We start from the raw sequence: 27,690 nt of genomic DNA, 5'->3' as shown, positions 1-27,690 counted from the left end.
ACAATTCATTCCGATTGAAACGTTTCCATTGTGCGGTGTTCACGGAACGCGCTTGTCGCGTTGGGCAGAAATGCAAATCCCCCTTTTTCCTTTGATTCAAATATTTAAATTTTCAAATATATATGCTGTGACAATGAATGGCAGCTGACCTCACTTACTTTCATAGAAGAAATGCGGAAGCGCATGGGGGCGGTTAATCTCACCCACAGTGGCCCCCACCGTCCTGGGGGGGTGGGGGAATAATCCTTTTATTCAGACATTTGGCTTAAAAGAATAACAAGGGGAAAAAGCTGGAACATAATTGCATTGCATGGAAAACAGAGCAAGATTTCTCTCTCTCTCTCTCTCTCAAATGCGCCTTCTCTTTTCCTTCCTCCAAGAATGAGGCTCGTGGCCAGAAGCTATTTTCTTGGTAAAGAAATCGGGAGGCGGTTCCTTCCCAATTGTGCCCACTCCCACCCCTCCTGGAGGGGTTTTCCTCGCCCTGTAGGCAGCCACCGGCTCACTCACTCACTCACTCACTCACCTCCCACAGAAGACCTAGTGTGCGCTGGGCCCAGCCGGGCTCCACCTGGGCCAAGGTAACCAGACACCCCCCCCCCCCCCGCACAGCTTCCCTTTAGCTCCAGGGGGCTGGGGGGCTCACTGTCCCCACAGAGCCAGCCCTCGGTCCTTGGAGGCACCGTTTGCACTTCCCTGGGGCAGCCCCAGCACCTGAGACCCGGCCTCAGACGCCCAGCAGAAGGGGTGGAGGAGGCCGACCCCTCCCGGTCGGGGCAGGGCCAGCGTCTGCCACGAAGGCTGTTTTGCTAAGTCCCGCTGCTGGGCCCAGGGCTCCCAGAGGACCCCGGCCCAGCCCATCAGCAAGGCTGGGTCTTTAATATTTAAAGAGCTCTCCCGGACATTTCAAGAACTCCCTGACACGATTTTCTGTGATGCGTGTGCTGTCGGGACATCTGTCTTCTATACCTAATAAAGTCGCCCCGATTCCGAATGAACTCCTCGGCACCGCTTTGAACCCGGGCTCACATATGGTTGGTAATTAGCTGGCTATCTCTTGGAGTTAAATGATTTTTTTCTCGCCCGTTCGCATCCATAATAGACCGAACAGAGTTGTGATTGTTCCCTGTTGCGGGACATTCTGCGCCTGAATGAGCGGGGGCTGCTCTGTCGACGCGGATTTGCCATATGGTTGCGCGGAGCCGGGAAGAATGGGCCCCTGTGTGTGCGCCCGGGACGCAGCGGCGCGGTCCGTGCCAGCCAGGCGAGCCGGGTGCCTGACGGCGCAGGAGGAGCGGGCGCCATGGCCAAGAGCGCACCGTCGGCGCGCAGGGTCCCTGCAGGCCTGGCAGGCGGGTTGTGCGCAGGCACGGACGCCGGGCGCATGGGCCCTGCTCCCAACGCCAGGCGCACGGAGGCCGCACAGACGGACGCACCGACGGCGCACGGACCGCCGGCCCGCGCCGCCCGGTACCATCGCACCCGTGCAGGGCTCGGGCCACGGCGGGGGCCGGCACTGCGGCTGCGGCGGCCCCATTGTGAGCCTGGAGAGACAATGGGCGGCCTGAGGAGGCACCTGCTCGCCTGAAAGGCCCATAAATCGCCGCCGCGTCCAGCTGCCTTCCCGCCCCTCCCCGCGGACCCGCGAGCCTAGCGGCCGTGGCCAGAGGGGGAGGCTCCGCCCGCCGTCCCGCGTCCGCCATCAGTCCAGGCTGGGCCGCCGGGCACCGCTGCGCTCCCGCCCGCCTGTGTGCAGCTCCGGCCCCTCCGTAGAGGCTGCGTGCTGGCCCCTCGGGTGGCCGGTACCCTCCGCGCGGTCCCTCCTGCGGGGCGCCCACGCAGCCACGCACCCAGCAGGCGGCTTCCCGCCCGTCCTGGCGCGGGGTGCCCACTCCTGCTGCCTTCGAACCAAATCCTTGAACTTTTGAACCCCAGCCTTGACCGCTGCTGCAGTTCGCAGGGTTGGAAGCGGGGGAAGCACCCTCTCCAAGAAGAGCTCGCAGGCTCCCCCAGGGCCAGGGAAAACAGCTCCGCTCCGCTGAGGCTGCTGCTCTCAGCCCCATTGGGCCACATAAGGCCCAGCCCAGTTGGGGACCTGTTAACCCTTAAAAGCAGGGACTGACACTCTGCCTGTCCCTGTCACAGCCAGCAGCCCTGTCCTGGGCGCCAGCCCCCCTCCTCCCAGCACTGCCTAGCCACTGCCCCTTTCAGAGGACGGCTGAGGCTTTCAGCTGGAACGGAGAGACACACTCTCAGGAGCCTGGATTCGCCCCTCTAATCTCCTGACGCTCACATGTGCACCCAGCACCAACTTCCCCTTATCAGGAAGAGAACCAGCTTGGAGCCTGTGGTCACCTTCGTGGACCCCAGCTGGGGGTGGGGTGGTCAGGCCAGACGAGGCAAGGCTTCTCCAGCACACACTCATCAGAGCCCAGGTCTCGGGGGTGGAGGCTTGGACCACTAGTTCCTCCACTTCATCTGATGGAGCCTCGTAACTCCCCAGATGTTACTGCGAACATGTTTGGTGGCCGCAAACTCTTTCCTTGGAAGGTGGGCAAGCAGAAAGCGGTCAGGAGCCACTACAGAGTCTGCATTCCCACCTGGAGGGCACTCAGAGGCACCAGCAGCAAAGGCTCCCTAGGGGCACAGCCCACAGAGTCGGGGAGCAGGGCCCCGCTCCAGACGGCCAACCTAAGGTGGAACTGGAGATGGGCTGGACCTGAGGGGTGGGCGTGACTCCCAGCTGCGGACAAGGACTAAGGCCAGCACCTCCTCTATGGCAGCATCCCCTCGGTTGGACGGACACTGCCTCTCTCTCCATGGAAGGGACTGCATGCGGGCTCCTGGACGTGGCCTGGCACCAGGGCCCTCTGGGGTTTCTGCAAGGTGGGCACACCCAAATCAGCTGCTGTTTCCTTCCAGGGAAAGGCGTGCATTCAGCTTCCAGGCAACGTCGGCCCCATGCTGGTGGCCCGCAAGTGTGCAGCCCGAGCCAGGGAGCATCCTTGGCCCTGGAGTAGCTGGCTGGGGTGGCTCCGGGGTGCCAGGTCTGTAGGGCTCCCACCTGCTTCTGGGGTCTCCTGGCTCCCATGGCAGCTCGCCTGGGCTCCATGGATTTTCATCACCTAGTGCCATCTCCTCCCTTCCCCTCCCTTCTCCTCCCCTCCCCTCCCCTCCCCAATAAAGGGCCGCATCCTCCCCATTCCCTCTCTTCTCCATGACATATTAGAAGAATGTTTTCCATTTCCTTTGATGTCTTTTACAAGTTGCATCTCATTTCCTGCTTGGGCATTTCTGACCTCGAGTGACTTCTACCAGCCAGGCTGCGTGGCTTCTCTCCTCCTCACGCCCCGCCCTGACGCCGGTTCTCCTTCCTCCCATGCGCAGCCCAGCGGCTCCATTTCCTCCCACCTTCCCCACCTTCTCCCAGGGCCTCCGAGGGGCAGCCCGCCCCGCCAGAGCCCGAGGTTGCCCGAAAGGCGCCTCCCTGGGACTCCCGTCTTTCCCCAGAAACTCACACAGGTCTGCCTCCCCAAAACCCATGTGCCCCATTTTTCTGATGGCTTTCCCCTTTGCTCATCTTGCCTCCCTGGTGGGATGAGCTGGGGATCGGGAGAGGAGAGCGTGGGGAGCCAGCCACAGGGTCACGGGAAGTGCAAGAGCCAGCAGGGTGGGGGGCTGGAGGCTGCTCTGTACGTGGGCTCCTGGAGCCCCCAAAGCAGCAGGTGAAGACTGAAAAAGCAAAACCCCTGAAAGGAGCCACCAAAAGAAAAATGAACAGAACTGAAATGGTGCCTTTCTCTTCCCCTCCCTCCCTCTTCCTTCTTTCCTTCCTTCCCTTCTTTTCCCTTCCCTTCCCTTTCCTTCCCTTCTCTTCTCTCCTCTTCTCTCTCCCTTTCTCTTTCTTTCTCTGCCTCTCTCCCTCCCTCTCTCTCTTTCTCTCTCTCTCTCTCTCTCTCTCTCGTTCAGACACAGGGCTCTGGGCTTAAAGCACCAGCAGCACCACTGGGAATATCTTCAGGGCAGGCTGGGAACCAGGTGCTGTCACACAGGTCACAGCCCCAGCCCCTTTGGGGTATATTAGACCAAAAAGAGATCTCCTGGCACAGGAAAGCAGTGGCTGAGGGAGGTTTGCACCGGACAACAGAGAAGACAGACACTTGCCTTTGTCTCAACCCACATGTAGACCCCACAAGGGCCAGAGCCAGGCGCTGGCGTGGCTGAGGCTGTGGGGCAGCCGCTCCGGTCCCCGCCTGTTGGGGGTGTGCCTGGAGGAGCAACACCCGACCCACCTAGCCTCCATCGGTGGACAGCCGGTGGCAGGTGGACTCCCCCTGGCCTCTGCCATCCTGCTTTGCCACCACGGCCAGTTCTCAGGGCCGAGAGTAAAGTGCCGGGCTTGGGTAATAAACCGCATGACCATTAGAACCAAAGCCCAGGACCTCCAGGGTGGGGGGCTCCTTCCCATTCCAGGGGCCAATGAGGTCTTCCAAGCCCGAATCCAGGAGGGCCAAGGGGTGGGGTCCACACCAGCCCCAGAGGGGTACGGATTTCAAACCACCGTGGGCTTCAGAGACCTGAAGAATGTTGAACTAGACGGGCCTCAGGGGCCCCCGCTCTTCTTTCCTAGAGGGGAAACCAAGGCTCAGAGAGGGGAGGGGGCTCATCCTTTGCTTCCCTCACCATGGAGAGGCCCCACCCCAGAGAGACCAGTAGGGGCCGGGGTCAGAGCCCAGCAAGGAGGGGGAAGTCTGGAATGGAAAATAATCAGGAAGACAGCCAGTGTTGGTCATGACCCCCACCCGCACCCCCCGCCTCCCCCACGCCTGCTGCTCCCCTGCCCTTGCTGCCCACCCGCAACGAGCTGGGAGGGCCCCCGGAGTCCCCGAGGTGCAGTTGGTACAAACTCCCTGCCTGCTCTCTACGTCGGCCACGAGCCAGCCACCCCAAACCCAGCCCCTGCACGTGGGTCCCCAAGACCACCCGATGATTGCCTCACAGTGCCCCAGGAGCCCCTCTGGGAAGTAGGCTCAGGGAGGTAGCACTTTCAAGGGGAAGGGAGACGATCTGTGTCCCCACACACACCACCCACGTGACCCCGTTGTGCTCGAAGGGCCAGGCGGTGTGGCCGAACAGCCACCCATCAGCTCTCTGCAGACGTGCTTTCTGCCGTCGGTCTGCGCACAATGGTGCGTCCATGTGACACTTCCATGTTATATGATTGCGGTCACCAGAGACGGGCCAATGGCTCAAAAAAGGTCCCAACAAGTAGCAAAAGGCTGAAACTCCAGGGCTCCAGGGCAACCGTGGGATGGCCTCTACATGCAGGGCCTGTCCGCCGTGGGCAGCGTGCCTCAGACGCAGCCAGAAAGCAGTGAGGCCCTCCTGGTGGTGATGACTACCTGACGTAGGACATCATTGGACGGGTCCCCACGAGGGGTCTCGGGGAACCTGGCATGGCATGAGGTCAGCAGCAGATTTGTGTCGTTTTCGAACAAAGCGTGGAGCCTTCCCTGGAAGCCACAGTGTTCCGGAATAAGGTGGAAAGGCATGGTTCCGGGTCGAAGCTGGAGGGCGGACCTCGGAAGGCAGGGAAGGGAGAGGCACCCCCTTGGCAACGTGGGTCCAGGCTGCACCTGCGGGAACGAGGCCCGCTCCCGTTACAAGGACAGATGTGCCTGTGGGAGGACACGGGCTCTAGGATCCAGTTTAAAAAAAGTTCAAAGCTGGAGAAGGAAACAAATCAACAAGATTAGAAAAATGTTAATGACCATCGGCACCAGCAGCTGAGTCCACGGAGCCCACGGCGCTGTTCCGTGACTCTGCCCGTGAGGATTACCTCCCGCCAGGATCCTCTAGCACCTGCAACGATACTGTAACTATTGTTCAGGAAGTTCACACTCAGCTGCAAGGTTACTGAGAAGAAAGCATGTGAATGCATGCGTGTACTACAGTGTGTGTGCGCGTAACACAGTACGTGTGCATAATACAGTGTGTGTGAGAGTAATACACGGTGTGTGTGTGATGCACGGTGTGGGGGGGTAATGCACGTGTGTGTGTGTGCACAATCCATGCATCATATGAACGTACGTTACAGTGTGACCCGTGCCCACCTGCACACGTGTGTAAATGCACGTGCCTTCAGTGAAGGAAGGCAGAGGGCTTCTCAGGTGTCGTCACGGGGCCACGTCCGCGGCCTTGGAGAGGAGGGGTCCGCGCCGCCGAACGCACGAGCACAGCGCTCCGCCCCGGGCTACGCCCAGCTCTGATGTCGGAGGACACCCCAGCCCTGGGGGCGCGTCAGCTCACACCCAGGAGGTACTCCGTGGCCCAACTCTCTGCGTTCCTGAAAATCCCTGCGAAAGGAAAACAAGGTTGATTCTCGTCGAGGTAATCGTTGGTGCGCGAGTCCTGCAGTAAACCTGCACGTGTGCTGGGCACGGGGCCCGGGGCTCCAGGAGGCGTGGTGGCCACGGTGGCCGCGAGCTCTCTGGAGAAGCAGAGCCCAGGGGCCCGCCCTTGCGTCCCAGCAGCGTCCGAAGTCGCGGCGCCGCCTCATGAGGCAGAGATGCTGCTGTGCGACGGGGGGCAGCGGGGGCAGCTGGGGGGGGCAGCGGCCGCGGCTCCTGCCGGCTCCCGGGACGGTGCCCCCCGAACCCCGCAGCCACGCCGTGAGGAAGCCCCAGGGGGCTGTGGAGAAGCCCCAGGAGGAGGGGCAGAGGCCCCCCGGCGGCCGCCGGTCCGCTAGGCCAGGCACGGGAGTGAACCAGCTTGCAGGTTGACCCCCCATCCCCAAGTCAAGCCCCTCGCTGATGCCCGCAGAACAGAGCCGAGCTACCTGCTGACACTTCCCAAATTCCATCACGGGTATAAACAAGACCGTTGTTTCAAACCGCAAAGCACCAGGGTAGTTCTTACTTGGCGGGAAATAATTGGAACAGGTGTTCTCATGCCAGTGGAAGAGAAGGTACCGGCTACCCACGCTCACCTGACTTTACGCCCCCAACACGGCAGAGTACCGTCACGGTCACGCTTCAGGGCCGCTGGCATGGAAGCGCCCTGAGGAGGACCCACCCGAGGGCCTCCAGACACCAGCTAAGATCAAAGCAGACGCCACTCAGGCCGCCGCGGCCTTTCCATTTCATATTTCAGAGAGCGTATCTCAAATATCATCTGCGTCTCCACCACCCCTGGAACACTCACACCGGGGCTTAAATAACACCGGGAAGGGACGCTGGGCCTTCGTAGTCGTGCCCGTGGGCACACGGCTCCGTCTTTGAGTCTGTGCCCAAGTCCCAAAGTTGATGTTTTCCCTCCTTCGTCAAAGAAAAAAACAGAATCACTGAACGTGTATGTGTGTGTGCGTGTGCACGTGTAGGTCTCCGTGTGCCTCTGGGTCTGTGTGCGTCTGTGTACATGTGTGTGTATCCATCTGTCTGTGTGTCTGTGTGTCCGTGTGTCCGTGGGCGTGCATGCAGGTGCAGGGGCTCCGTCAGGGATGCTCTTGGGCGCACCCCTCGGGGAGGTAAGAGGAGGGGGAGGGGGAGATGGACGCCCCGGGAGCCCTGGGACCGTCGCTTGGAGTTGTGTGCTCCAGGCAAGGGGCCGGGCTCTGTCCCCTGCATCCCCTGGTCATTGGAGGTGGGCGCCTGTGGGAAGGGGTCACGACTCCGACTCCGGCCAAGGCAGCTCTCTCCCCCCCCTGAGAGCCAGCCCTGGAGAGCACCTCACCTGAGCCACCAGCTGCCAGGCCCCCAGTAGAGGTGGATCGATGCCTTAGTCCCAACACTGACACGGCTTGTCCACGCTGTGGCTTGTGGACGTGAGTCGGGCTGCCAGAGCCCGGGCCCGGCACAGCCCAGCCACTCCGCGCAGGGGTAGGGGACAGGGGTGGGGGGCTTGCATGGGATTTCATTCATTCGGAAGCTTGTTAGCGGTTCTGCTGCCCCAGGAATGCTCAGGGGGACTAATCCCGGCGGTGGAGACGAACACACGGCCATCACACGCAGCGATGTGGGCAGAAGCGGGGTGCCTGTCACACACCGTGCGAACGTCCACATTCACCACGTGCCATTCGTCCACATGCAGCCCCTCTGCCCGGCCACTCTCTGCCTCCCCTCCCGGACACCGTTTAAAGCACACCCAGTACAGAAGACAGCAGAGGGGATGGGAGCCCTGCCGAGCTCAAAGACTCGGCCTCCAGCCCTTCCACGAGACGGTACAGAGCGAGCACCCGGCAGGCATTGAGCGCAGTGCCCACCGAGGAGTGTCCATCACCTCCGGACATGTGTCCAAGCATCCAGGACACCCTGACGATGCCACCCGGCCCTTGTGTTGTTCCTGGAAACCTAAAACGGTGAGTTGGGATCTTGAAAGAAGCTGTCACTGTCATCGCGGTGAGCTTCAGGCCGAGTAACAAACAGCTCCACGGGCTGATGCCACCTGCACACTGTGACCGTCCCACCCCGGTGGGCTGCGGCTGGGCTGCACCGCCCGTCGTTGGAAGGAGCAGCCTCTGTCGGGACCCTGCAGGTCTCCTGGTGGAGAGGGGAGATGGTGGCACCCTACGGCAGCCCCTGGCCACACGCACGCCACACCGAGCCCATTTCATCAGCCGGAGCAAGTCACGTGGCCAAGTCTGGTCCCAACCTGCCGGAGATGTAGAATCCTCCCCCAAGGCAGGGCAGCAAATGTTTGGACGACAGTACAGTCCACCCGAGCCAACTGGACCAGGAGCTGACCACCTGCTCAGGGCTCCATCCCAGCCCGGTGGAACCCGCAAGGTGCTCACTATCGTCTGTAGGCATTTTTAACTATGCTTTGTCCTTGTTGTGTCTAAATTGTGGTGAAGTTTCTTTTTCTTTCTTTCTTTCTTTTTTTTTAATTCACCTAAAACCTAGCAGTCAGTGTGTTGGACAGAAACTCTCATTCACTGCTGGTGGGAGCGCAGAGTGGGGCGGCGGTTTCTTACAAAACTCAGCACAATCTTCCCACACAGCCCAGCAGTCTCGCTCCCTGCTATGTACCCAGCAGAGTGAAGAATGTCCACACCAGAAACCCGCACAGCTTGATCCGTAACTGCCCAAAGTTGGAAGCGACCAAGAAGCCCTTCAGGAGGCAGGAGGACGGAAAACCGTGGTCCATCCAGCCAACGGGGTATTGAGCTCTCGAGCCGTGAACGGTCACGGGGGAACCGTCGACGTGCACCAGTGGGTGAGAGAAGCCGGTCCGAGAGGGCCACATGCCGCGACCCTGGCTCTGCGACATTCCGGAAAAGGCAGAACTAGGGAGACGGGACAGAGATCAGTGGTTGTCAGGGTTTGGGGGGGGGAGGGATGAACAGGCAGGGTGCATGGAGGGTTTAGGGCAGGGACCCCACTTCACGTGACACTGTGGTGGCGGACACGTGTCATCACGCTTTGTCCGAACCCGCAGGACACACACCACCGGGAGTGACCTCTTATATAAAATACCGACTTCAGTTAATAATGGTGTATTTTTAATAATTAATTACATTATACATAATGCGATCATGTATATATTATACATACTGATAATTAAATACATTAATAATACTGTATTTTTAAGAAACAGCACTCTGAGCTTGGGGGCGAGTTGTGTCCTGGCTGGCTGCCAGGCTCGTGGCCTGCATGTCTGAACGTCCCGTCCTCACTTGTGCATGCTAACTCCTCCTTGGCAGGGTTGAGCACTAAACACACGTCCTGGGGTCCACAGGCCTGGTGAGAATGGGAATCGGGGCAGGGAAGGGCCTGGATGACAATTTATGTCCAAAAGAAGGGGCCCTGTCTCTGCTCTCCCCCTCTCTGTGAAGGCTTCCTCAGCTCTGAGAACGACCCCCATTCGCACTTATGGGAACCCCAACCACAGAGGCCTTCCCCCCTGTTTTCCCACACCCCCTCCAGCCCACCAGCAAGTCCTACTCACCCGCCCTGCTTGTCCAGCTCGGCTCTCTGGACCCCACCTCGCACCCTAGCCCCTCTGGCCCATTACTCCATGAACACTCCAGGCCTCTGGGCCTTCGCACTGGCTGCGCCCTCTGCCCACAACTCCTCTGCCAGTTAATCCTCTGGGCGTGTGCCCCCCCACCCCCCCGGCCGTCAAGCTCGCAGGTCACCTGCTGGGGGGCTGAAGGGAGACGGCCTGGCCCAGCCTGCTTTAACGGCAGCCCCCGCCCTCTGCCCCGGCACAGGGGCTCAGCTTGGCGGCCGGCGACACGACCCCCTCTGCCTGGCTCACCTGACACGTTTCACGGCGTCACCTCCTGCTGTAGCAGCAGCTCCCACGAGCAGGGACAGACTAGTCCCTCATTCACCGCCGTGTCTCTGGTGCTCAGAGCAGTGTGTGGCACGCTGGAGGCCCTTGGCAAAGTTCCCAGACGGGTGCCTCTGCCGATGGCCGCCGGAGCCCCTCGCCGACCCTTGCCTCCCTCCCCACCCGGCAGCCTCAGCACCTTCTGTCACCCCAGGGGCTCCCCACCGCCTACAGATAAAATCCAACCTCTGACCCCAGCCCATCAGACCCAGGAGGGTCCAGAAGACCAGAGGAAAAAGACAGGGAGTGGGGAGGCTGGGCATCCACACCCCAGAAGGCACTGTCCCGTGAAATAATGTGGCAACCACGTGTGGGCCCAACACCCAGCAGGGGGCCAGGCCGGCCGAGGGCCCCGGGGGCCAGAAGAGACTCCCGAGCGGCCCACTCACCCCGCTCTCCTGCCTCATTCAGACCCTCCGGCTCAGACACACTCACGGTCCCCCCTGCGCACACGGTGCCCTCCCGTCCTGCAGCTCCCCTGCCCACCGCTGCCCGGTCTGCCCGGTTGGCTTGCAGGTTACAGGCTCTACATTCTGTCCCCCCAGTCCGGTCCGCAGGAAGCTGCCGCATGGCCTGAGCCTAGCACGGTGCCTGGCTTGCAGCACGTGCTCAGTGTCTGGGGGAGCCCGCAGAAGACACACCGTCTGAGCCCCTGGCGCCCACCGCATGCCTACTGCGTGTGCCTGGCACAGCGCTCCAGGCTTTGTGCGTGTGAGCTCACACTCCCCTCCTGCAGCCCCAGGGGCCTGGCTCCCTTCCCCACCTCGTGCCTACCTTCCGAGGGACAGGCGGTACAAGGCAGCCCTGCCCAGGTCAGTGACTCGCCCTCCCTCTGGTAGCCTGCCCCCTGCCTCCGCTTCCTCCTCGGACAGAGCGGGCCCATGGTGGGCCTGCACGGTAGGGTCTGGCTGACCTGTGCTCAGCCAGTGCATTAGGGCCCTGACGCTGCTTGTCCTGGCTGTGGCTGCATTATATATATGACATTATTGTTATCATCACAGATCCCCAGGGAAGCTGGGGCCGGCCCCTGATTGAGGGCACATGCCCCCCACCCGTGTGCTGGCTGCCAGCCTGCTCCCAGCTACTCCGGGCTTGGGCAGGGCCTGGGGGTCCGGAGAGGAAAGGGCCCATCCTGACAGCAGGGCGCACGCCCATTCTCTCTGTCAGAAGTGCAGATGAGAAGAGAGCTGGGGGCCACCAGATGTTATTTGGTCCAAAATGTCCTCCTATGACGACCCCAGGGCACCAAAGGCAGGAAACGGAGACCCACCGAGGGAAAGAAGGGCTTGCCTGGACCACGTGGGCCCAGGGTCACTGGAGTGACTCCAAATCCAATGCTCTTTCCCAGTGGGGGCAACCTCTAGGTGTTTGCTACCAGCTCCCACTGGGGGGCAGGGGGTCCATCTCTAGAAACCATAGCACTGTTCGCATCGGGAGGCAGCCCTCACCCTGCTTTGGAGAAAGCCACCTTTGGGTGACAGCAGGAAGGCAGGGGGACGCGTGGGCCGCAGCCCTGGCACACACGCTGTGCTCGGGGACTGTGAGGGGCCCCTCCCCTCCCAGATTAGGTAGAGGATAGGGGCCTCTCTGCCCGGGGCCGGGCCCAGCAGCCCCCCACTCATGCCTCCACTGCCATCGTCCTTCCTCTCCACCAGGCCGTGGTCACACGGGTGGGTGCGGGGAGAGGCTTGAAGCCTGATGTCAGGTCTATACAGGCCTAATTCCCAGGTTGTAATCAGGCTGATAGCAAGCTGGAGGGGGCTGCCCCCCCCCCGACTCTCACTGCAGGGGCATTTCTCAGTGACCTGTCCGCCCCCAGCTCCCTCCTCCAGGCCCTTCTAGGCACTGGGGGGCAGGTGAAGTTAATTACAAGTCTAGATGCATCTTGGGACTCAAGGGCTGAGCCCCGCCTTTGTCCCTGAGCCCACGATCAGTGCTGCCTAAGGCCCCAAAACGGTTAACTTCAATCGCCTCTCCTGGCCCAAGGCACCGGGCACGGATACCGCTAGCCCTCAGTGTGTGCTACCTCGTGTCATCCTTTCCATTGTAAGCCATAATTTGCAGAGGTTTATAGGTCAGCTATAAAAAAATAAAATAAAATAAACCTCCTCTTTTCGACTGAAAGGGAGTACTTTGAAACCAGAAGGCCAGTGGGTGCACGCGGGTGATCCGACCTCGAGTTCCTCCTCGGTGGCAGCCCACCCCTCCCCACCCCCACCTGGCCCCTCCCCTGCCCCCCTCCCTCGCAGGCCTTTGGGCTGCCCCTCCCCCACTGCGAGCGCGAGCAGGCCCACAACCCCTTAGGGGATCTTCTGGCCCGACCCTGGTGGACCCCGGCCCGTGAAGCTGGGAACCTCAGAGCTCCATTGGGGCTCCACCTTGTGAGAGGCCTTAAGAATGGAAAGCCCCTGTCCCCAGGCGCCGACACAGCGGTAGTCATTGGGGGATGGGCGTTGGCCCAGCCCCCCCCTCCCCCGCAAGTGCCCACCTGAGTCCCATCTGGACTCAGCCCAGGGCGGCTGGAGTGTGGGTGGCTTCCCTCGAGCAGGGGAAGCAGTAAGCACCCCCCCCCCCCGCCGCCCCCAGTCTCGGCGCACAGCCCCGCACTCGAGGGGGGCGGGGGGAGGGGTGGCAGAGAGAGGGCGGGGCCGCTCATCCCTAAGTTAGGGGCCTGCAGCAGGTGGTGGTGGGCCTGCCCTACCACGAGAAAGTCCCTGTCGCTTTGGCGCGGACGGCCTAGAAAGTAGCTGGGCTGCCCCCTGTGTCCACTGTCCTATCTCCCTAACTTCTGGGGGTGCTAGAGAAGGAAGCTGGAGGCAGTTCACGCACACACGGAGCTGACTTGCAGCGTTTTTCGGCCTCTTTATTTAGAACCCGGCGGACGAGGGGCCGGGGCAGTGGTGCAGACGGCTCAGGAACCATTTTAACAGATTTGTCTTCAAGTTTAAAATAATCATAATAATAAAAAGAGACAGCGAAAGCGCGAAGAGAACTGCTAACTAGATGGGCTTGTACGGCAGCTACAGCTTGTGAGCGACCCCCTCCCCCCAGAGTCCGCTATAAAAATAAATTTACATTTGTCGATAATCAGATGCGGTGACGTGCCTTTGGCATAACCAATAACCGAGCTATCGCGTGGCAGAGCGGCCCACGCCTCGACATAAATAGAAAATATAAGTTAGTATAACTTTAAAAACTTTTTGTACAAATATACATGTTTTTTTCTTTTTTCCTTTTTTTTTTCTTTTTTCATTTTTTTGCACTGAGTTTCAGCAGAGATTAAACATTTTATATAAATGACTCTTAAAGCTTTACACCTTGGGACCAGTGTACTCCTCGTGCAGAATACATTTAGATATAAAAGACGTTATTAATACATTGCACAGTTTTTAACTTTTAAACACGAAACCGAACGCTGCTCGGTGGCAGCTGCCGCCGGTTGCTGCTACATGGACGGTCCCAGCCGAGGCCCCGCGCTCCTGTCCTGTCCGCTGCCCAGCGGGCTCCCTCAGGGCTCTTTACGCGCGACGCTGCGGGAGAGAGGCGCGGTCAGCGACAGCAGACAGAGTGGCCGCGAGGACCCCGCGGGGCGACCCCTCCCCGCCCAGCGCGCGCGGGGCCGTACCCACCTCATCGCAGCCGCTTGCGCGGGGTCTGCTCCGCCGAGCCTACGGCTGGAGCGGCGCCAGGGGCGGCGCATCCCGCAGGAACCTCGTTCGACGCCTTGGCCTCGGGCGCGGGTCTCTTGCGTTTGGCGAAGAAATCTGCGGGCGACAGCGCGCGCAGCCGGTCAGGGCGGGGTCGGCCGGGGAACCCAAGAGGGGGCCGGGGTGGGGGCGCCGTCCCCGCCCGCGTCGAGGTCCGCGGCGGGTCAGCTTTGTTTACGTCGCCTGCGCAATGTGCTGTGTAAGCATTTCTCCTTGTCCCGCGGCCAAGCCCCCCGGGGCTGCCGCCGCGCTTAACCCCCTCCGCGCCGCGCCAGCCGCGCCAGCCGCGCCCGGGGAGGGGCTCCCGCGGCCAGAGCGAGGATCGCGCGCCCAAGGGGGCCCGAGCGCGCGCTCTGCCATCCCTCCCGCGCCAGCCACTCGGGAGCACAACAACAGGGCGGGACGGGGTGCGGGCGCAGCCGCGCCCTGCGCGCTGCTGGCCCTTTAATGCCACGGGAGGAGGCGGGAACCAAGTGAGGCCCCCGAGGCCGGGGGAGCCCGGCCGGCCGGACAAAGCAGGGCCGGGCCGGGCCGGGGCGGGGCCGCGCGGGACTCACCGGAGATGAGAGGCCCGGGCAGCTTCTTGATCGCGGCGCCTCCGGCGGCAGCGGTGGTGGCAACAGCCCCGCCAGCGGCTGTGGCGGCGGCAGCATTGGGGGCGGCGGCGGCGCCACCGGTGGCAGCGGCAGTGCCCGGCGCGGGGCGCCCCGAAATCCCTGAGTGCAGCGGCTCGGCGAGGGGCTCCTGGCTGCGCGGCGGCGGGACCGCCTCCTGCTCATCGCTCTCCTGCGGCGCCGCGGCTTGGGCCGGGGCGGGAGCCACCACCGGGCCGCCGGACGGCGGCGCCGGCGCCTCCCCGAGGCCGTCGAGGGGCTCTTCGGCCAGCGGCGCGGGGGGCGGGCTATCGCCTGCGCCCTCCGGGCGGGGCCGGGGCGCCAGGAGCAGGCGGCAGCGCCCCACCTGCACCGTCTCGCGGTAGAAGGCGGGCACGGAGTCGCTGTCCACCTCGGTCCACTGCAGGCGCCCGGGGCCGCGCAGTGGCACGTCCTGCTGGAAGTTGTAGTCCCAGCGGCGCTGGTCCTCGGCACTCAGCTCGGCCAGGCGGATCTGCAGCTCGCGACTCAGCTCCTCGTGGTCCACCGGCCCGAAGAGGCTGCGGCAGGCGCTGGTGCGCGCGAACAGGGGAAAGGTGCGGCGGGCGACAAGGCGCTCCATTGCCAATGCGCTGCGGAGACACACGTCGAACCTGGCCCGGGGCAGCGCGGGCCGGGGCCGCGGGAGAGGACAGGAGAGGAAGAGGAGGAGGAGGAAGAGAGAAGAGGAGGGCGGAGGCCGGGCGCAAGTGAGACCCCGCGCAGTCGGAGTCCGCATTTGCAAAGGGACGCGGCGGGAGGGCGGGCGCGGCGGCTACCTGGCTGTCGGGCCCTGGGCTGCTCCTGAGTCTCGCTTGCAGTGTCGTCCGGCCGGCGGCCGCGCCCCCTCAGTGCCTGTCCTCGCCCGCTCGGCTCGTTCGGGCCTGGTTGGCACCTACCGAGCGCAGAGCACTTGGCCTGTGGAACGCCCAGCCCTCGCGCGCCCCTTTATACGCGAGGGTCCCACCCCACCCCCCCGTGCGGGGGCCCCGCCGCGATTAGCATAATGTAGTATTTTCAGTTTCAACAACACCGCGGCGATTGGCCCGCGTCGCTCTGCCCCCGCCCCGCTGGCGGCCCGGCCCCCGCGCGCCGCCCATTGGCCGCGTGCACACACCCACCCGAGGGCGGGGCGGGGCGCGCGGGCCGATTGGCGGGGCGCGGGCCGCGCGCGGCGGCGGGCGGGGGCCGGTGAGCGGGGCGGGACCGGAGTTAAAGGGCGCTGCGGGCGGTAACGTGACACCGCGGCGCCCCGCCCCCTCGCCCCATCCCCCCCCCCCCCGTCGGCCCCCCTCCGGCTCCTTTGTCTGCTGGCGGGGGCTGCGAGGCGGCGGCGGCGGTGGCGCGGGCGCCCCCTCGGCCGGCGCGCCCTCCTCGGCGCGGCGGGGCCCGGCGTCCGGCCAGTTCCGACTCGCCCCCCTGGGGCGCCAGCCCCGCCGCCCGCGCTCACCATTGGGCCTCCAGCGCCAGCTGACGGGGCTTGAACCCGCCGCGGGCATCTCGCCCCTAGCTGGAGCCAGACGGGGTCTTCGCTTTCCCCGCGCGGCCTGCTGCGCCCGGGGCTTGAGTCCCTGGCGGGGTTGCGCGCACCTGGAGCCCTAACACACCTGCTGCCCCTAAGGCCCTCGAAGCACTCTTCCCACCGCCGCCCCCAAGGGCGAAGTCTCAGACACCTTGGAGAGCCGGCTCTCAGCCCCTGGAGTCCTGAGTTCTTGGGGCCTGCCCAGCCCTGCTCAGTGGATGGGAAACAGGGGGAGCCCATTCGGGGCTATGCCCACCACGTCGTGGACCAGGTGCCCAGCACCTCTCAGGCTTGGCAGGCCGCTCAAGGCTTGGGCCACACAATGCCAGAGGTCTGACTGCCCAGACTGGCTGGAGGCTGTTGTACCGGATGGGGGATTGGACAGGGTACTAGAGGCTTCTCCAGAGGGGTGGGCCTGGCCCTGCCTAGCCTAGGGACTTGACTGGGTATACTGGTCCTCTGGGCCAGCTTTATCCCCTATCACACAGGGAACCCCCAGGTGGGAGGTGGGGGTGAGCGGTGGGCAGCCCCAGTCTAGCTGCTGTAGGAGTTTTACCTGTCCCCCATCCTGGAAGGCCAGCACCCCCTCGTCGTGCCCAATAAATATTGTTGGTTTTGGGGAGAGAACACGCCCTGAGAATGATGGGGCACGCGAGCCAGAGGGCGCTACTCCAGGTGACAGGGGAAAGGGAAGGACCTGCCAGGACCCACACCCCTTCTCCCCCACACTCCCGGCCTTGCCACAGCCCCAGGTCCTCCCTGGTGGCTCTCATCCCAGCAGGACCAGGCCATGGGAGACCATTACTTTTTGCATCTTTCCGTTTGGCCCAGCCTGTTGTGGGGCAGGGAGCCTAGGAAAGGCCTCCAGCCAGCCACCCCCCTCCCCCGACCCCCACCCAAGCTCAGAGCAGCCCTGGGCTGGGGGGTGGGGAGGGTCAGGCACCTGTTGGAGGGTCCAGCAGAACCCTGAGCTGTCAGCCCGTCCCAGGTGAGCCCATGAGCCCAGCAAGAAAAATAAGGCTAACCCGACCCCAACCAGACCACCTCCCCCACAGGGTCAGGTGTGTTCCGGGACTCCCCAGGGATGGGGCAGTGTGATAGTGTGCAAATGTGTCCTGGAGGAGGTATCCTGGGTCCGGAGTAGGGAAGGGTTGAAGTGAGGGGATGAGTCAAACAGGAGAGCGCATTGGTGCAGAGGCAGAGGCGGGGGGGTGGGGGGGACAGGGCAGGGTGCTGGGATCTTGATAGCAGGACCAAGCGATGGTTCATGATTGATTTTTATTCTGTTCTGTGCACTGGATTCCACATTTCTCACAAGTATTGAGATGTTACAGTTTTGTATCTTCAGGAACACAAAGAGGAACTGAGAAAGGTCCCCCAAGCTCTGTGGTCTCCTCACACCAGGCTGATGTCACCTGCCCTGGGGCTAAAAGGAGGCAGAGCCTGGCCCAGCCCTGATGCCAAGGTCACACCAGCTTCCCCAGTGCCACAGCCGGTAGTGACCACAAAATGTGGAACCAGGTGGCCCCCAGGATTTCCCGAGAGGTCCGGATGCCCTGGCTCCAGCTGTCCAGGAGGGCGGGCTGGGGAAGCAGCCCACCCCCAGCCCAGATTCAGCCTCCAGGCCGGCCCCCTTCCTTGAGGAAGGAAGCCACCCCACTCCCAGCCCCCGGTCCAGACACTCAGGGGAGCCCGAGCTCTCCTCCCTAGCAGAGACTGCCTGGTGCTGTGAACACCTGTCTGCCCTCAGCTCCCTGAGGGCAGAGGACCTAGTAGGTGCTTTGTAAACCTAGCCTGCACCAGGCCCTGTGCGACCTTGCCCTCCCCAAGCCCTGTCCAGGGCGGGGGAGGGGGGTGGGCTTAGAGGGCCATTCCCATTGCCTTTGGTGCCCATCCTGCCACCTCCATGGGCGCCAGCCGAGCTCAGACAGGTGCATCCCAGCCCCCCCCCCCTCAGTGACAAGCATAACGGATGGTGGTGACATTGAGTCCTGCCTCCAAGGACTGGGAGTGGCAGGCCCCCACACCTCATGTCACACAGTGTGGCATTAGTGGCTTCCCTTCGCTGGTGCCAAGCGCAGCCCAGGATGGCTTTCCTGCACCCCCTTGTTGGGCCTCACCTGTGGCGCAGGAAAGGGAGGGGGACTGAGCCGATAGCAGGAGCCTGGGGAAGACACCAGGGCCGCACAGCGTGGGGGAGGGAGCAAGGTTTGACTCACCTCCTCCAGCTGCCTGGCTTTCTCCTTGCTTTCCCTCCAGGCTTTCTGCTTCTCTTTCTCGAAGGCCATGGGGACACCACCCCTCCTGGCCTTGTTAGGGCAGGGAGGTGACCTTCTCTGAGTATGTGACCCTGAGTCTGGTCAAGGATGGTACCCGTTGGCTTATTGACCTGCCAGTCCCAACAGTGGGGCTGGGTCCCTTCCCCGAGCTGGGGACAGACCTGGGGGACGACAGCTGAGGGGCGGAGGGGCTGGGAGTCTGAGAGAAGGCCCAGGCCTCCACTCCAAGGGTCCCACCCCCCAAGAGTGCAAACATCTGTCTGAGTACAATAACCAAGCTCTACTTTTGTAATTAAAAATATATCCGAAGGAGAAAAGGAAACAAAAGGAACAAAGTTTGTCTCTGTGTTGCTGCAGAACCAGAGAGGGGGTGCTGGTCCCCGGGAACCAGCAAGGACAGGCTCCCAGGACGCCCGAGCACCCCAAATCCTGCCCAGGAGGGAGTGGGGGAGCCCGGGAGCACCCGGCCCCCTGCTGGCTCCCCAGCACACCTCTCTGAACTCACTACCCCGTCGCTACCAAGCAAAAGCACTGTGTTCCCCAAACCATTTCCTCTTCCTCTGAACGAACAGAACAAAGACCACATTCCCAGCCCCTTGGCAGCTGGGGGGCCACACAAGCAGTGCTGGCCACAGGCAGGAGCAAGAGTGCACCCGCCACCTCCAGCCCGGGGCCCATCCAAACCCACCAAGGTATCCTGCCCCCTCCCGCCCCCACTCTGCCAGCCATGGGGGGGGGGGTCCAGGGAGGGACTTCTGGGGACAGCAGAGCCCCTGGGTAGCCAAAGCCCTGAATGACTACAGGGAGCAGAGCCAGGAGCTCACTCGGCACACCCACCTGACCGAGGTGGGAGTGGGAAATAAACTAACACTCGGGGGCTTGTTTGTTCTGGCCGCCAGCGCTGCCCACCCCAACTCCCCTGCGTGGCACGGCCCTGTTTGGGGTGTCATTTTCTAGATGAGGAGACAGGCCTGGGCAGATTGAAAACCTTGGTGCTTAAGGCAGCTGACCCCATAACCCAGGCCTCGCAGGGCTGTTTCCCCTGGCAGTGCCCCCAGTGCTGAGGGAGCAGCCCCTTTTGCAGTCCAGGAAACTGAGGCTCAATGGGGAGACTCTCTTGCCCCTGCGAGTGGCCGAGCTGGGCGGGCCGGGAAGCTCCCACCTCGGCCACGTGCTGCCGCCTGGTGGCTGACTTCCACTCCGGGTGTCCCAAAGCTCCCTCCTCCTGGAGAGCCGCCTGGAGCTGATTCTGGAAACCCAGGAGGGCAGCCTGTGTCCTGGGGCCCGCCCACGCCTGCTCCCAGGGAGTCTGCAAGGGGCGTCTGTCTGCAGCCCTCCCGGACTGCGCTGCAGGCGACAAGGGACGTTCCCCAGGCTGACAGCCCCGGCCACCTTGAGCCCACCCTGCACTGGGGCTCAGCTCCTTGCTCACTTAATCCTTCCAAGAACCCATACTGGGAGGCGTTTTGATGCCTGTTTTGCAAGGGAGGAAGCAGAGGCTCAGAAGAGCTCAGAGAGGTCGAACCACCACTCATTGCTCCAGGCCAGCAGATGGGTGCCTTTCTCTGGCCCTGAGACCCTCACTGGCCTTCCATGAGGGGCCAGTGAGCACGAAAGCATGAGAGGAAGGAAAGCAAGAGCCCCGGGGTTAATCTCCCCCGCCAGAGCTAGCCATTTGTAGGGCCTGTGGCCCTGTCCCGGGAGGGCAGACCCCACAGGCGCCTCCCATCAGGGAGATGACCAACCTCTTGCCCAGCCCAGTCTGCCCTCTCCCGTGTGGATCTTGGCCTGTCCACTGTGTACCCCACCAGGGCAAAGGCCCACTGCCCTGTCCATTCCCCACCCTCTCCCCCAAGGCCCCAGGCAAGGTTACCAGCCCTCGGCCCCGTGCCACAGCACCCCACAGTGGGCCTGGACAGGCCTGGCCAGACCCCTTGAGGAGCCTGCCGCCCCTCGGAGCCTCACCTTCTCCTCCATAAGATGAGGCCGGGAGGCCCCGAGGAGTGTGGAGAGTTACAGATTAACTAGCCAGCCTCCAGCGACAGGCAGCCAGCCCAGCTCTGAGCTGGGGCTGGCGGGAGGGGGGGTTTCCTAGCACACTTGGCCCAGGGCCCAGCGCCGGCCCAGCGAGAACTTTCCTCCCCGCACCGACTTCCCGCGCTCAGCTCGCCCCGCCCCCAGCCCCCCCAGGACGGGCTGTTCTCGGGGCTGCTGCCAGGCACGTCCTCCGCAGGTGCCGGCCTCCCTCCGGTGACGCGTCCACATGCAGCACAACGGGAATCCAAAGCTCGGATTACAGGGGCTGCCTTGTGCTCCCGTCTGGGCCGGGCCGGGGGTCCTCACTCCCCGGGAATTAGCAGGAGGGGCTGGGCAGGCCCTGGGGGAGGCGTGGAGGGAGCAGGGAACAGCCCTGGACGTGAGCGCTCCCCTGCCCAGTCCCCACAACGCGCCAGGGGCCCCTTCCCCTCGGAGTCTCGGGCAGAAGAACCACCCCCTCCCAGCTTGCCCAGGGTTGTTCCGGTTTCAGCACTGACCGTCCCAGGAGGCCCTTGACCATGGGGTATCCTAGGCTCCAGACAGAACCTCCAGCGCTGGGGAGGGTTCCCAGGGTAGGGGGCGGGCTTGCAGACGGGTCTTAGGACACCCTGTGGTCGGCTCGGAGCCCCACCAGGCCTCCCTCCTCCTCTGCACCCACAGGACACAGACTGGGCAGGTCCCCGGGGCTCAGAGGCTCACTCTGCCAAGGAAAGACCAGGAAAAATGAAGCCGGGTGAGCGGGTGCCCCCGACTTCCTGCCCAGTCTCCTTGAGCTAGTGGGGACCCCATGAGTCAGCATCTCCTGTCCACAGGGGACACCAGCTCCCACCCTGCTTCCAACACACCCACCCTCCCTCTGAGAAGAGCCTGAAAGCCAGGGAGGAGCCGCGAAGGCCCCCCTCTGTGCCCCCACGCCACCCCGGGACAAGGCAAGAGGCAGGAGCTCACATGCCCACGAGGCCCCAGGAGCTCACATGCCCACGAGGGGGTGTCTCCCTGGGCCTCAGGGGAGCAAGCATAACACAACGTGTGCCGGGCCGGGCAGTGTGTGAGCTCCGCTCCCCGCTCCGGGGACAGCCCTGAGCCAGCTCCCAGAGCAAGTCCGGTGCTCAGGGCCAGGGAGCCTCCCACCCTTCATTCATTCACCACACTTCCCATCCCCCCCCCCAGCCGGTGTCCAAGGTGAGCCCTGGTTGGTGGAGACAGGCCAGGAGGTAGAAGTGGCCTAGCCCCGGCCAGTCCTCCCCAGCGCCCTGCAGGCCACACAGGGTAGGGGCTCAGCAGAAGGGATGCCTATCCCCTCCCTCCCTCCATGGCCCAGGCATGGTTTGGGGATCTGCTGAGGCATCAGAGGTGACAGCCCCGGGGCGGCCAGCCGCAGGCCCTGAGGCAGAAAGCTGGACGCCTGCTGCCCCCTGGTGTCCGTGCACGACACTGCAGCCAGAAGCCCACCCGCCGGCCACAGGCTGGGGCCTGGGAAAGAGAGCCCAGGGGGACCCCAGAGCAGCCCTCAGCCCACCCCATTCATCACTCCCCTGGTGGGGACCTAGGGCAAGGAAGGGCCTTGCTCTCTGGGCCTCAAGTCTCCTCAAGCCTAAACGGGGGCTGCCCAATGTGGCCAGTCAGGGCTGGGCAGGGTGAAATCACGCCTAGGTGTTGGGGGGTCTGGAAAATAACACATGGCTTCTCCTGTCTCCAGTGGGTAGGGGGGCAGGGGGCAGGGAGAGCCCACCAGGGTAAAGACCCAAAGTGAGGACTCACACGGCACCTTTGGTCGTCAGGAGCTCCCCGGCTCCAGGAGCTTCTCAAACTGTGCCCACTGATCCAGGGACCATAACTCCATCTCTGGGCTGGGAGCCGGGGCCCCAGCCGGCGAGCGGCAGAGAGGAGAGCCAGCCCGAAGAGAGGCCTGTGCCCACAGGCTCGGCCAGCTGCCCCCCACAGATCAGCCTGCAACTGAAGGGAGCCCGTGGGCCAGGGGGAAGGCCTGGGTCTGTCTCCAAGCCGCCCGCGGCCTCCACCACGGCAGGGGGGTCTGTGCTAGGGTGGTGGGAAGTGGCGTACAGCAGGAGCCCCCAGCAGAGCCCACACCAGGTTCAGGATGAGGAGGGGGCATCCTGGGAAGAGCGGGGGGTCCCAGGCGGGGAGGTGGCAAAGCCGGTCACGGCTGGTACCAAGAGAGGCCAGAATGAACCGGAGTGCCGGAGAGGGCCTCAGGGGCTGGGCGTGTGGGGCCTGGGACTCCAGCCCAGCAGCTGGTCACATCTTGAGGGCGTCAAGGAGCCTTGGAGGCTTCTGACTTAGGGTCCAGGGTCCTGAGATTTAATGGTGGACGCAGGTGCCGTGAGCAGAGGTCGGAAGTGGGGGTGAGGAATCACTGAAGTCAGGCAGGCAGGAAATGATGGTGCCCCAGGCCAGGGCAGGGGCTGGGGGCCCCGAAGGACGAGGGGTGAGAGAGCTGGGCCCCTGGGTTATGGGGCGTGACGAAGCAGAGGGCAGGAGGCATCGGGGAGAATGGTACCAGGAGGTTCTGGAGGGCCGGTGGGAGGGGAGCAGGCAGCAGGCCTTTGCTGGGGGGACAGAGGGTATGGCCACAGCCCACAGCTACCCCCAGAGTGTTGGTGGGCCCGGATTCCTGCTGGCAGCCACTTGGCTTTTCCAACTCTGGCCACTCCATGCCAGCAGCATTCATGTGGCAAGGGGGTTGGAGCAGGGGGCAAGGTAGGGGGCACTGCCTGCCCGAGGCACAAACCTTGGGGCTTCAGAGTCAGACAGAGCAACTGCCTCTTACTGGCTGGGTGACCATGGGCAAGTCGCTTAACCTCTCTCTACCTCTGCTTTCTCCTCTGCAAGGCCCCTGGGGAAGCTCAGGGCCATGTCCGCACATGCCCGGCACAGCAGCCAGCACCCTCCCCCTCGTCACTGTCTCTCTGCAGACCTGGAGGGGTGGGGAAGCACAGCCCGACACCAGCGGCCCCCCCAGCTGCCACTGTAATGTAAACTGGACATTTGCTCTGAGCGCAGGGATGTGGGCTGGTGGGGGGACTGAGCCCCAACACAGGCACATACAGGTCCCCCCCACCCAGCCATGTGCATTCCCTAATACCTTGTCAGGCAGGATGGAATGGTATTTACACACTCGGCAGGCTGGACAGCACCACCACCCCCTCCAGAGTCCAGGGGGTCCACGGAATGCAGGTGGCCACGATTCTAGTGGGCCTGCGTCCATCGAACATTCAGAGACCCAGCGCTCAGCAATGTCCTCAGCCAGCCCCGGCTGGACACTGGTTGGTACCCCACTGCTGCCGGCGGCACCCTCTCTGTGCCGGGCTGGGGAGCCCCATGCCGTGTACCTTACATGCCCATTATCTCACTGAACCTCCGGGACGGTAGAGACTAGTCTTGTCCATTTCACAGGTGGGGATACAGCCTTGAGAGGACAAGCCCCTTGTCCAGACCTGGTAAGTCATGGAGATGCCAGCCCAGGGGGGCTGACTACGGAGCCCCGGGCGGAGCCCCTGGGCTCCACCCTGAGCACAGACCTCACAAGCACACCGGCTGCTGGGACTTTACAGCTGGGCCCCCTTCCCCAGATGCTCTGGACGCTGATTATGGAAAATAGTGAAGCCAGCGACCGCTTTGGGGTGGACTTTAGCTACGGTAGCCTGGCAGGCTCCTGGTGGCAGTGTGACCTTGAGCGGCCCTCCTCCTCTTCCACTGTCCAATCAGGTTCTAGGCCAGGAGTGTTCCCTGGGACCTCAGGGGGGCCCTCCCATCCCCCAGGGCCTTCCAGGCTGGTGGCTAGAGTCCGAAACAGGTCAATCAGTCAGGGCAGGTTTGAGGCTGCTGGCCTGCGGAGGGGCTAACTGCTTGATGGGACAGGCTCCAGGAGGATTTTCAGGGCTAGGACTTGTGCTGAGTCCCGCGGGGGTAAGTGGCAGGGTGAGACGCTGGGGCTGTCGCTCCCTCTTCTTCACTTTCTCCGAAATGTGTGCAAGAGCCAGCCATCCCTGGAACAGAGCAGGGGACCAGGGGCCTTGGGGCGGAAGGCACCAGGTCCCCTAGAATCTCTCCCAGCCAGGTTCCAGGGTTCCCAGGGCACAGAAGGGAGGCTGCAGCTTCTCCCTTCTTGGGATGTCCGTGTGGCCACCCCCAGCAGACACCAAATAGCCAGACGCCTTAAAAGTGCCATCCAGGCAGGGGAAGGTGGCCGGATGGCGGCCAAGGGGGTCTCCAGGTTAGGCAGGAGTGCATGGGCTTGTGACTTCCGGCTTTCTGGAAGTTCTTCCTGCTCCTTTCTGAATGGATTCTCTATCGGGTTTCCAATGAACAGAGGGTCTAGAAGACACTGGGTGTGGGACTGGATGGTCAGAACATGGCGTTGTCCCTTCCAGCTGGGGGACGAGCGACCAGGACAGAAGGAGGCAGTGCTTGAGGGAGTTTCGGGTACCTAAGAGGCATTTGCAAAACTCCAGGCCCCCCAGGCATGTGCCTGTTGGGGGACCAAAGCCCCCAGCACAGGAAGAGGAATGTACTTCTGCCACGTCTCCTGCCTTGGTTTCCCCACCGCCGCCTGGTGAACAGGTGTGGGGCTGCTCTCTCTGAGCCCTGCTCTCCTGGGAAGTTCAAAGGCCCGTCTCTTCCTGAGTCCAGACTGCCCTTCCGCCCTCCCACTCCCCCTCGGAGGTCCTTGCCAGGCCAGACCATCAGCTGCTGGCCACTTCCCCTACGGCCTCCTCAGATGGACACCCCTCCTTTGAAGCTGTTGTTCCTTCCCGAGTACGGAAGTTGGGACGAGGCGTCCCTCGAGGGGGCTGGAGGGGGGGCCCACATGACCCTGTGGTTCCCATCCCCATGCTGCTGCCCCTACCCCGTCATCCCTCCCTTCCGCTAGGCCAAGGTCCAGCATGAATCTGTCTGGCCTCCAGGGACCCATAAAGGGAAAGTGACCAGCCATCTGGGTTTGTCTGGAACTGTCCCCATTTTTACCTGGAAAGCCCCAAGTCCCAGAAACACCTTCGTGCCAAGCCGGAGGGGGCAACGGGCGCCTCATGCCAACTCTGTGTTTCCCAGGACGGGGTCCCCTGTTCCTCCGCTGCTCTGCTTCCCCGGACCATGGCTGGAGGAAGGGGACATGACCATCCCAGACTGCATCCCGTTGGAGGGTCCCAGGTCCCCAGTTTGCAGGCCTCCCACGTGGGTGCCTACAGCAGCCTGAGCACATGCTGCCCCAACGAGGCCTTCATCCTTCTTGGTCACGGCCACTGGCTATGTTGAGCCCCCAGGAGTGAGTGACCCACACTCACCCGTGAGGGACCCTGTGTCCCAACACACAGCCAGGAGCAGAGCAGAGCTCGGTGCGTGCAAGGTGAGTGCTCATGCGTCCCGGGACCCCAGGCCTCTGCCCTCCTACCACCTGACTCTGGGGTCCCTGGATCACTAGAGGCCAGTGGAGAAGCCCCCGCTAGCCAGCAGAGCCTCCCCTGGGGGATATGGCCATGCTTCAATCCCACAGACCCACCTACAGAGTGAGTCAGAACTATGGGGCGCCTGGGTGGCACAGCGGTTAAGCATCTGCCTTCGGCTCAGGGCGTGATCCCGGCGTTACGGGATCGAGCCCCACATCAGGCTCCTCCACTATGAGCCTGCTTCTTCCTCTCCCACTCCCCCTGCTTGTGTTCCTTCTCTCGCTGGCTGTCTCTATCCTGTCGAATAAATAAATAAATAATCTTTTAAAAAAAAGAACTGACCTGACACTCAGCTCCAGAGAACCTGCCCAGACCCCAACCCTAGGAGCCTATTCACAGATTTCAGCTCTGGAAGCTTCCTTGGCCCCTGCCAGGCCAGCCCCTCATGTGGCACCTGCAAAGGGACTCTGCCCTCTAAGACCCTAAACCCGATGGCCTCTGGGAAGGAGCTGGTGGGCTGAGGCCGGCCCGGATGCCCACAGCGAGCTGGGGTGCCCCTTGTGAGGCTCTGACTCCAAGGGCCCCCGACCGAGTGGGAGCGGAAGTCCGACCCCCTCCCCCACGTTGGGAGGGGCCGCCTGAGGCCACAGCACAGAATCTGCTGCGGGCGTCCGGGCGCCCCTGCTGGCCGAGGCCTGAAACTGCACGTCAGCGCGCCGAGATCCCAGCCGGCCTGGGGCCTGGTCCCGCCCTGGGCCTGGTTCTGCAACCCCCCCGCCCCGCCCTGGTCCTGGCCAAAACCCTGTGGGCATCCCTGAAGAGGGAACATTTGAGGTGGGCCTCGGGGGATAATAAAAGTAATAAACACTGTGGACCCTTCGTCGACCCACAAAGGGACTCATCTCGCTGATCTCGCTCATCTCTACTTCAAACCTGCAGCTCAGACCACAGCCCCAAACCTCACGCTCCCGCACCTGTGTGCTGACCCACGTCTCTGCCCACCTGAGCACTGAGTTCCAGCATGTTCTCCTTCCAGGAACCCCCACCTCCCCGCTAAGGGCAGCCCGTACTGCAGGTGCTCTCCCGGCCACGCCCCGTCCATCAGGACACCCTGTCGGCTCCTCCTTCCCGGGGTGTGCGGCATCCCAACCCCCGCCTCCGCTGCCACCTCACCCTGTTGGGACTGCAGAAGCACCCCGTGCTGACCCACGCCCCCCCTGTCCCATCAGCCAGAGGCTCCTTCCAGAAGAACGTAAGGGAAGCTCAGAACCCTGCAGGGGCTCCCCTGCCCACAGAGCACGACGCCCACGCTCACAATCACTGTATAATGTACCCATCCCCCATCAGGGGTATTCTCTGCCTCTCACACGTACACGCACACATGCACGCACACACCCGCACACACGTATGTGCAGTACATGCATACACCTGCACACACGTACTCGCACACACCCGCACACACGTATGTGCAGTACATGCATACACCTGCGCACACGTACTCGCACACACCCGCACACATGTATGTGCAGTACATGCATACACCTGCACACACGTACTCGCACACACCCGCACACACATATGTGCAGTACATGCATACACCTGCGCACACGTACTCGCACACACCCACACACACGTTGTGCAGTACATGCACACACCCGCACACACGTACTCGCACACACCCGCACACACGTGCATGCATGCACACCTGCACACATATATGCACACATGCATGTGCGTGCGTACACACATACATGCACCTGCACGCACACACGC

General features: G+C 62.9%; 1 protein-coding gene across 2 annotated transcripts; it reads right to left on the bottom strand.

Annotated features, from left to right (window-relative positions):
• Window positions 1-13,170: 13,170 nt before the first annotated feature.
• Window positions 13,171-15,648, bottom strand: CDKN1C (cyclin dependent kinase inhibitor 1C). Of its 2 annotated transcripts, none has more exons than XM_045770812.2 (4): window positions 15,451-15,648; window positions 14,597-15,285; window positions 13,962-14,096; window positions 13,171-13,862 (listed from the first exon to the last, which is right to left on the bottom strand). In XM_045770812.2, the coding sequence occupies exons 2-3, from the start codon at window positions 15,252-15,254 to the stop codon at window positions 13,963-13,965; spliced, it is 792 nt and encodes a 263-aa protein (XP_045626768.1). In that variant the 5' UTR covers window positions 15,255-15,285; window positions 15,451-15,648; the 3' UTR covers window positions 13,171-13,862; window position 13,962. The 2 variants fall into 2 exon arrangements, with proteins under 2 accessions (XP_045626768.1, XP_045626767.1); XM_045770811.2 differs by having other exon boundaries at window positions 14,597-15,264; window positions 15,451-15,644.
• Between the last annotated feature and the right edge of the window lie 12,042 nt (window positions 15,649-27,690).

The sequence above is a fragment of the Ursus americanus genome, chromosome 24, assembly GCF_024610735.1.
Source record: "Ursus americanus isolate L20-20 chromosome 24, mUrsAme1.1.p, whole genome shotgun sequence".
Taxonomy (NCBI): domain Eukaryota; kingdom Metazoa; phylum Chordata; class Mammalia; order Carnivora; family Ursidae; genus Ursus; species Ursus americanus.
The sequence above is the reverse complement of the archived record's forward strand: the minus strand, read 5'-3'. Positions and strand labels throughout refer to the sequence as shown.

Excerpts from the sequence above, each read along its gene's own strand:
- CDKN1C (XM_045770812.2), bottom strand. The coding sequence starts at position 15,254 with ATGGAGCGCCTTGTCGCCCGCCGCACCTTTCCCCTGTTCGCGCGCACC. Across the intron at positions 14,097-14,596 it reads GCCCGGGCCTCTCATCTCCG|ATTTCTTCGCCAAACGCAAG; the intron begins GTGAGTCCCGCG and ends TGTCGCCCGCAG.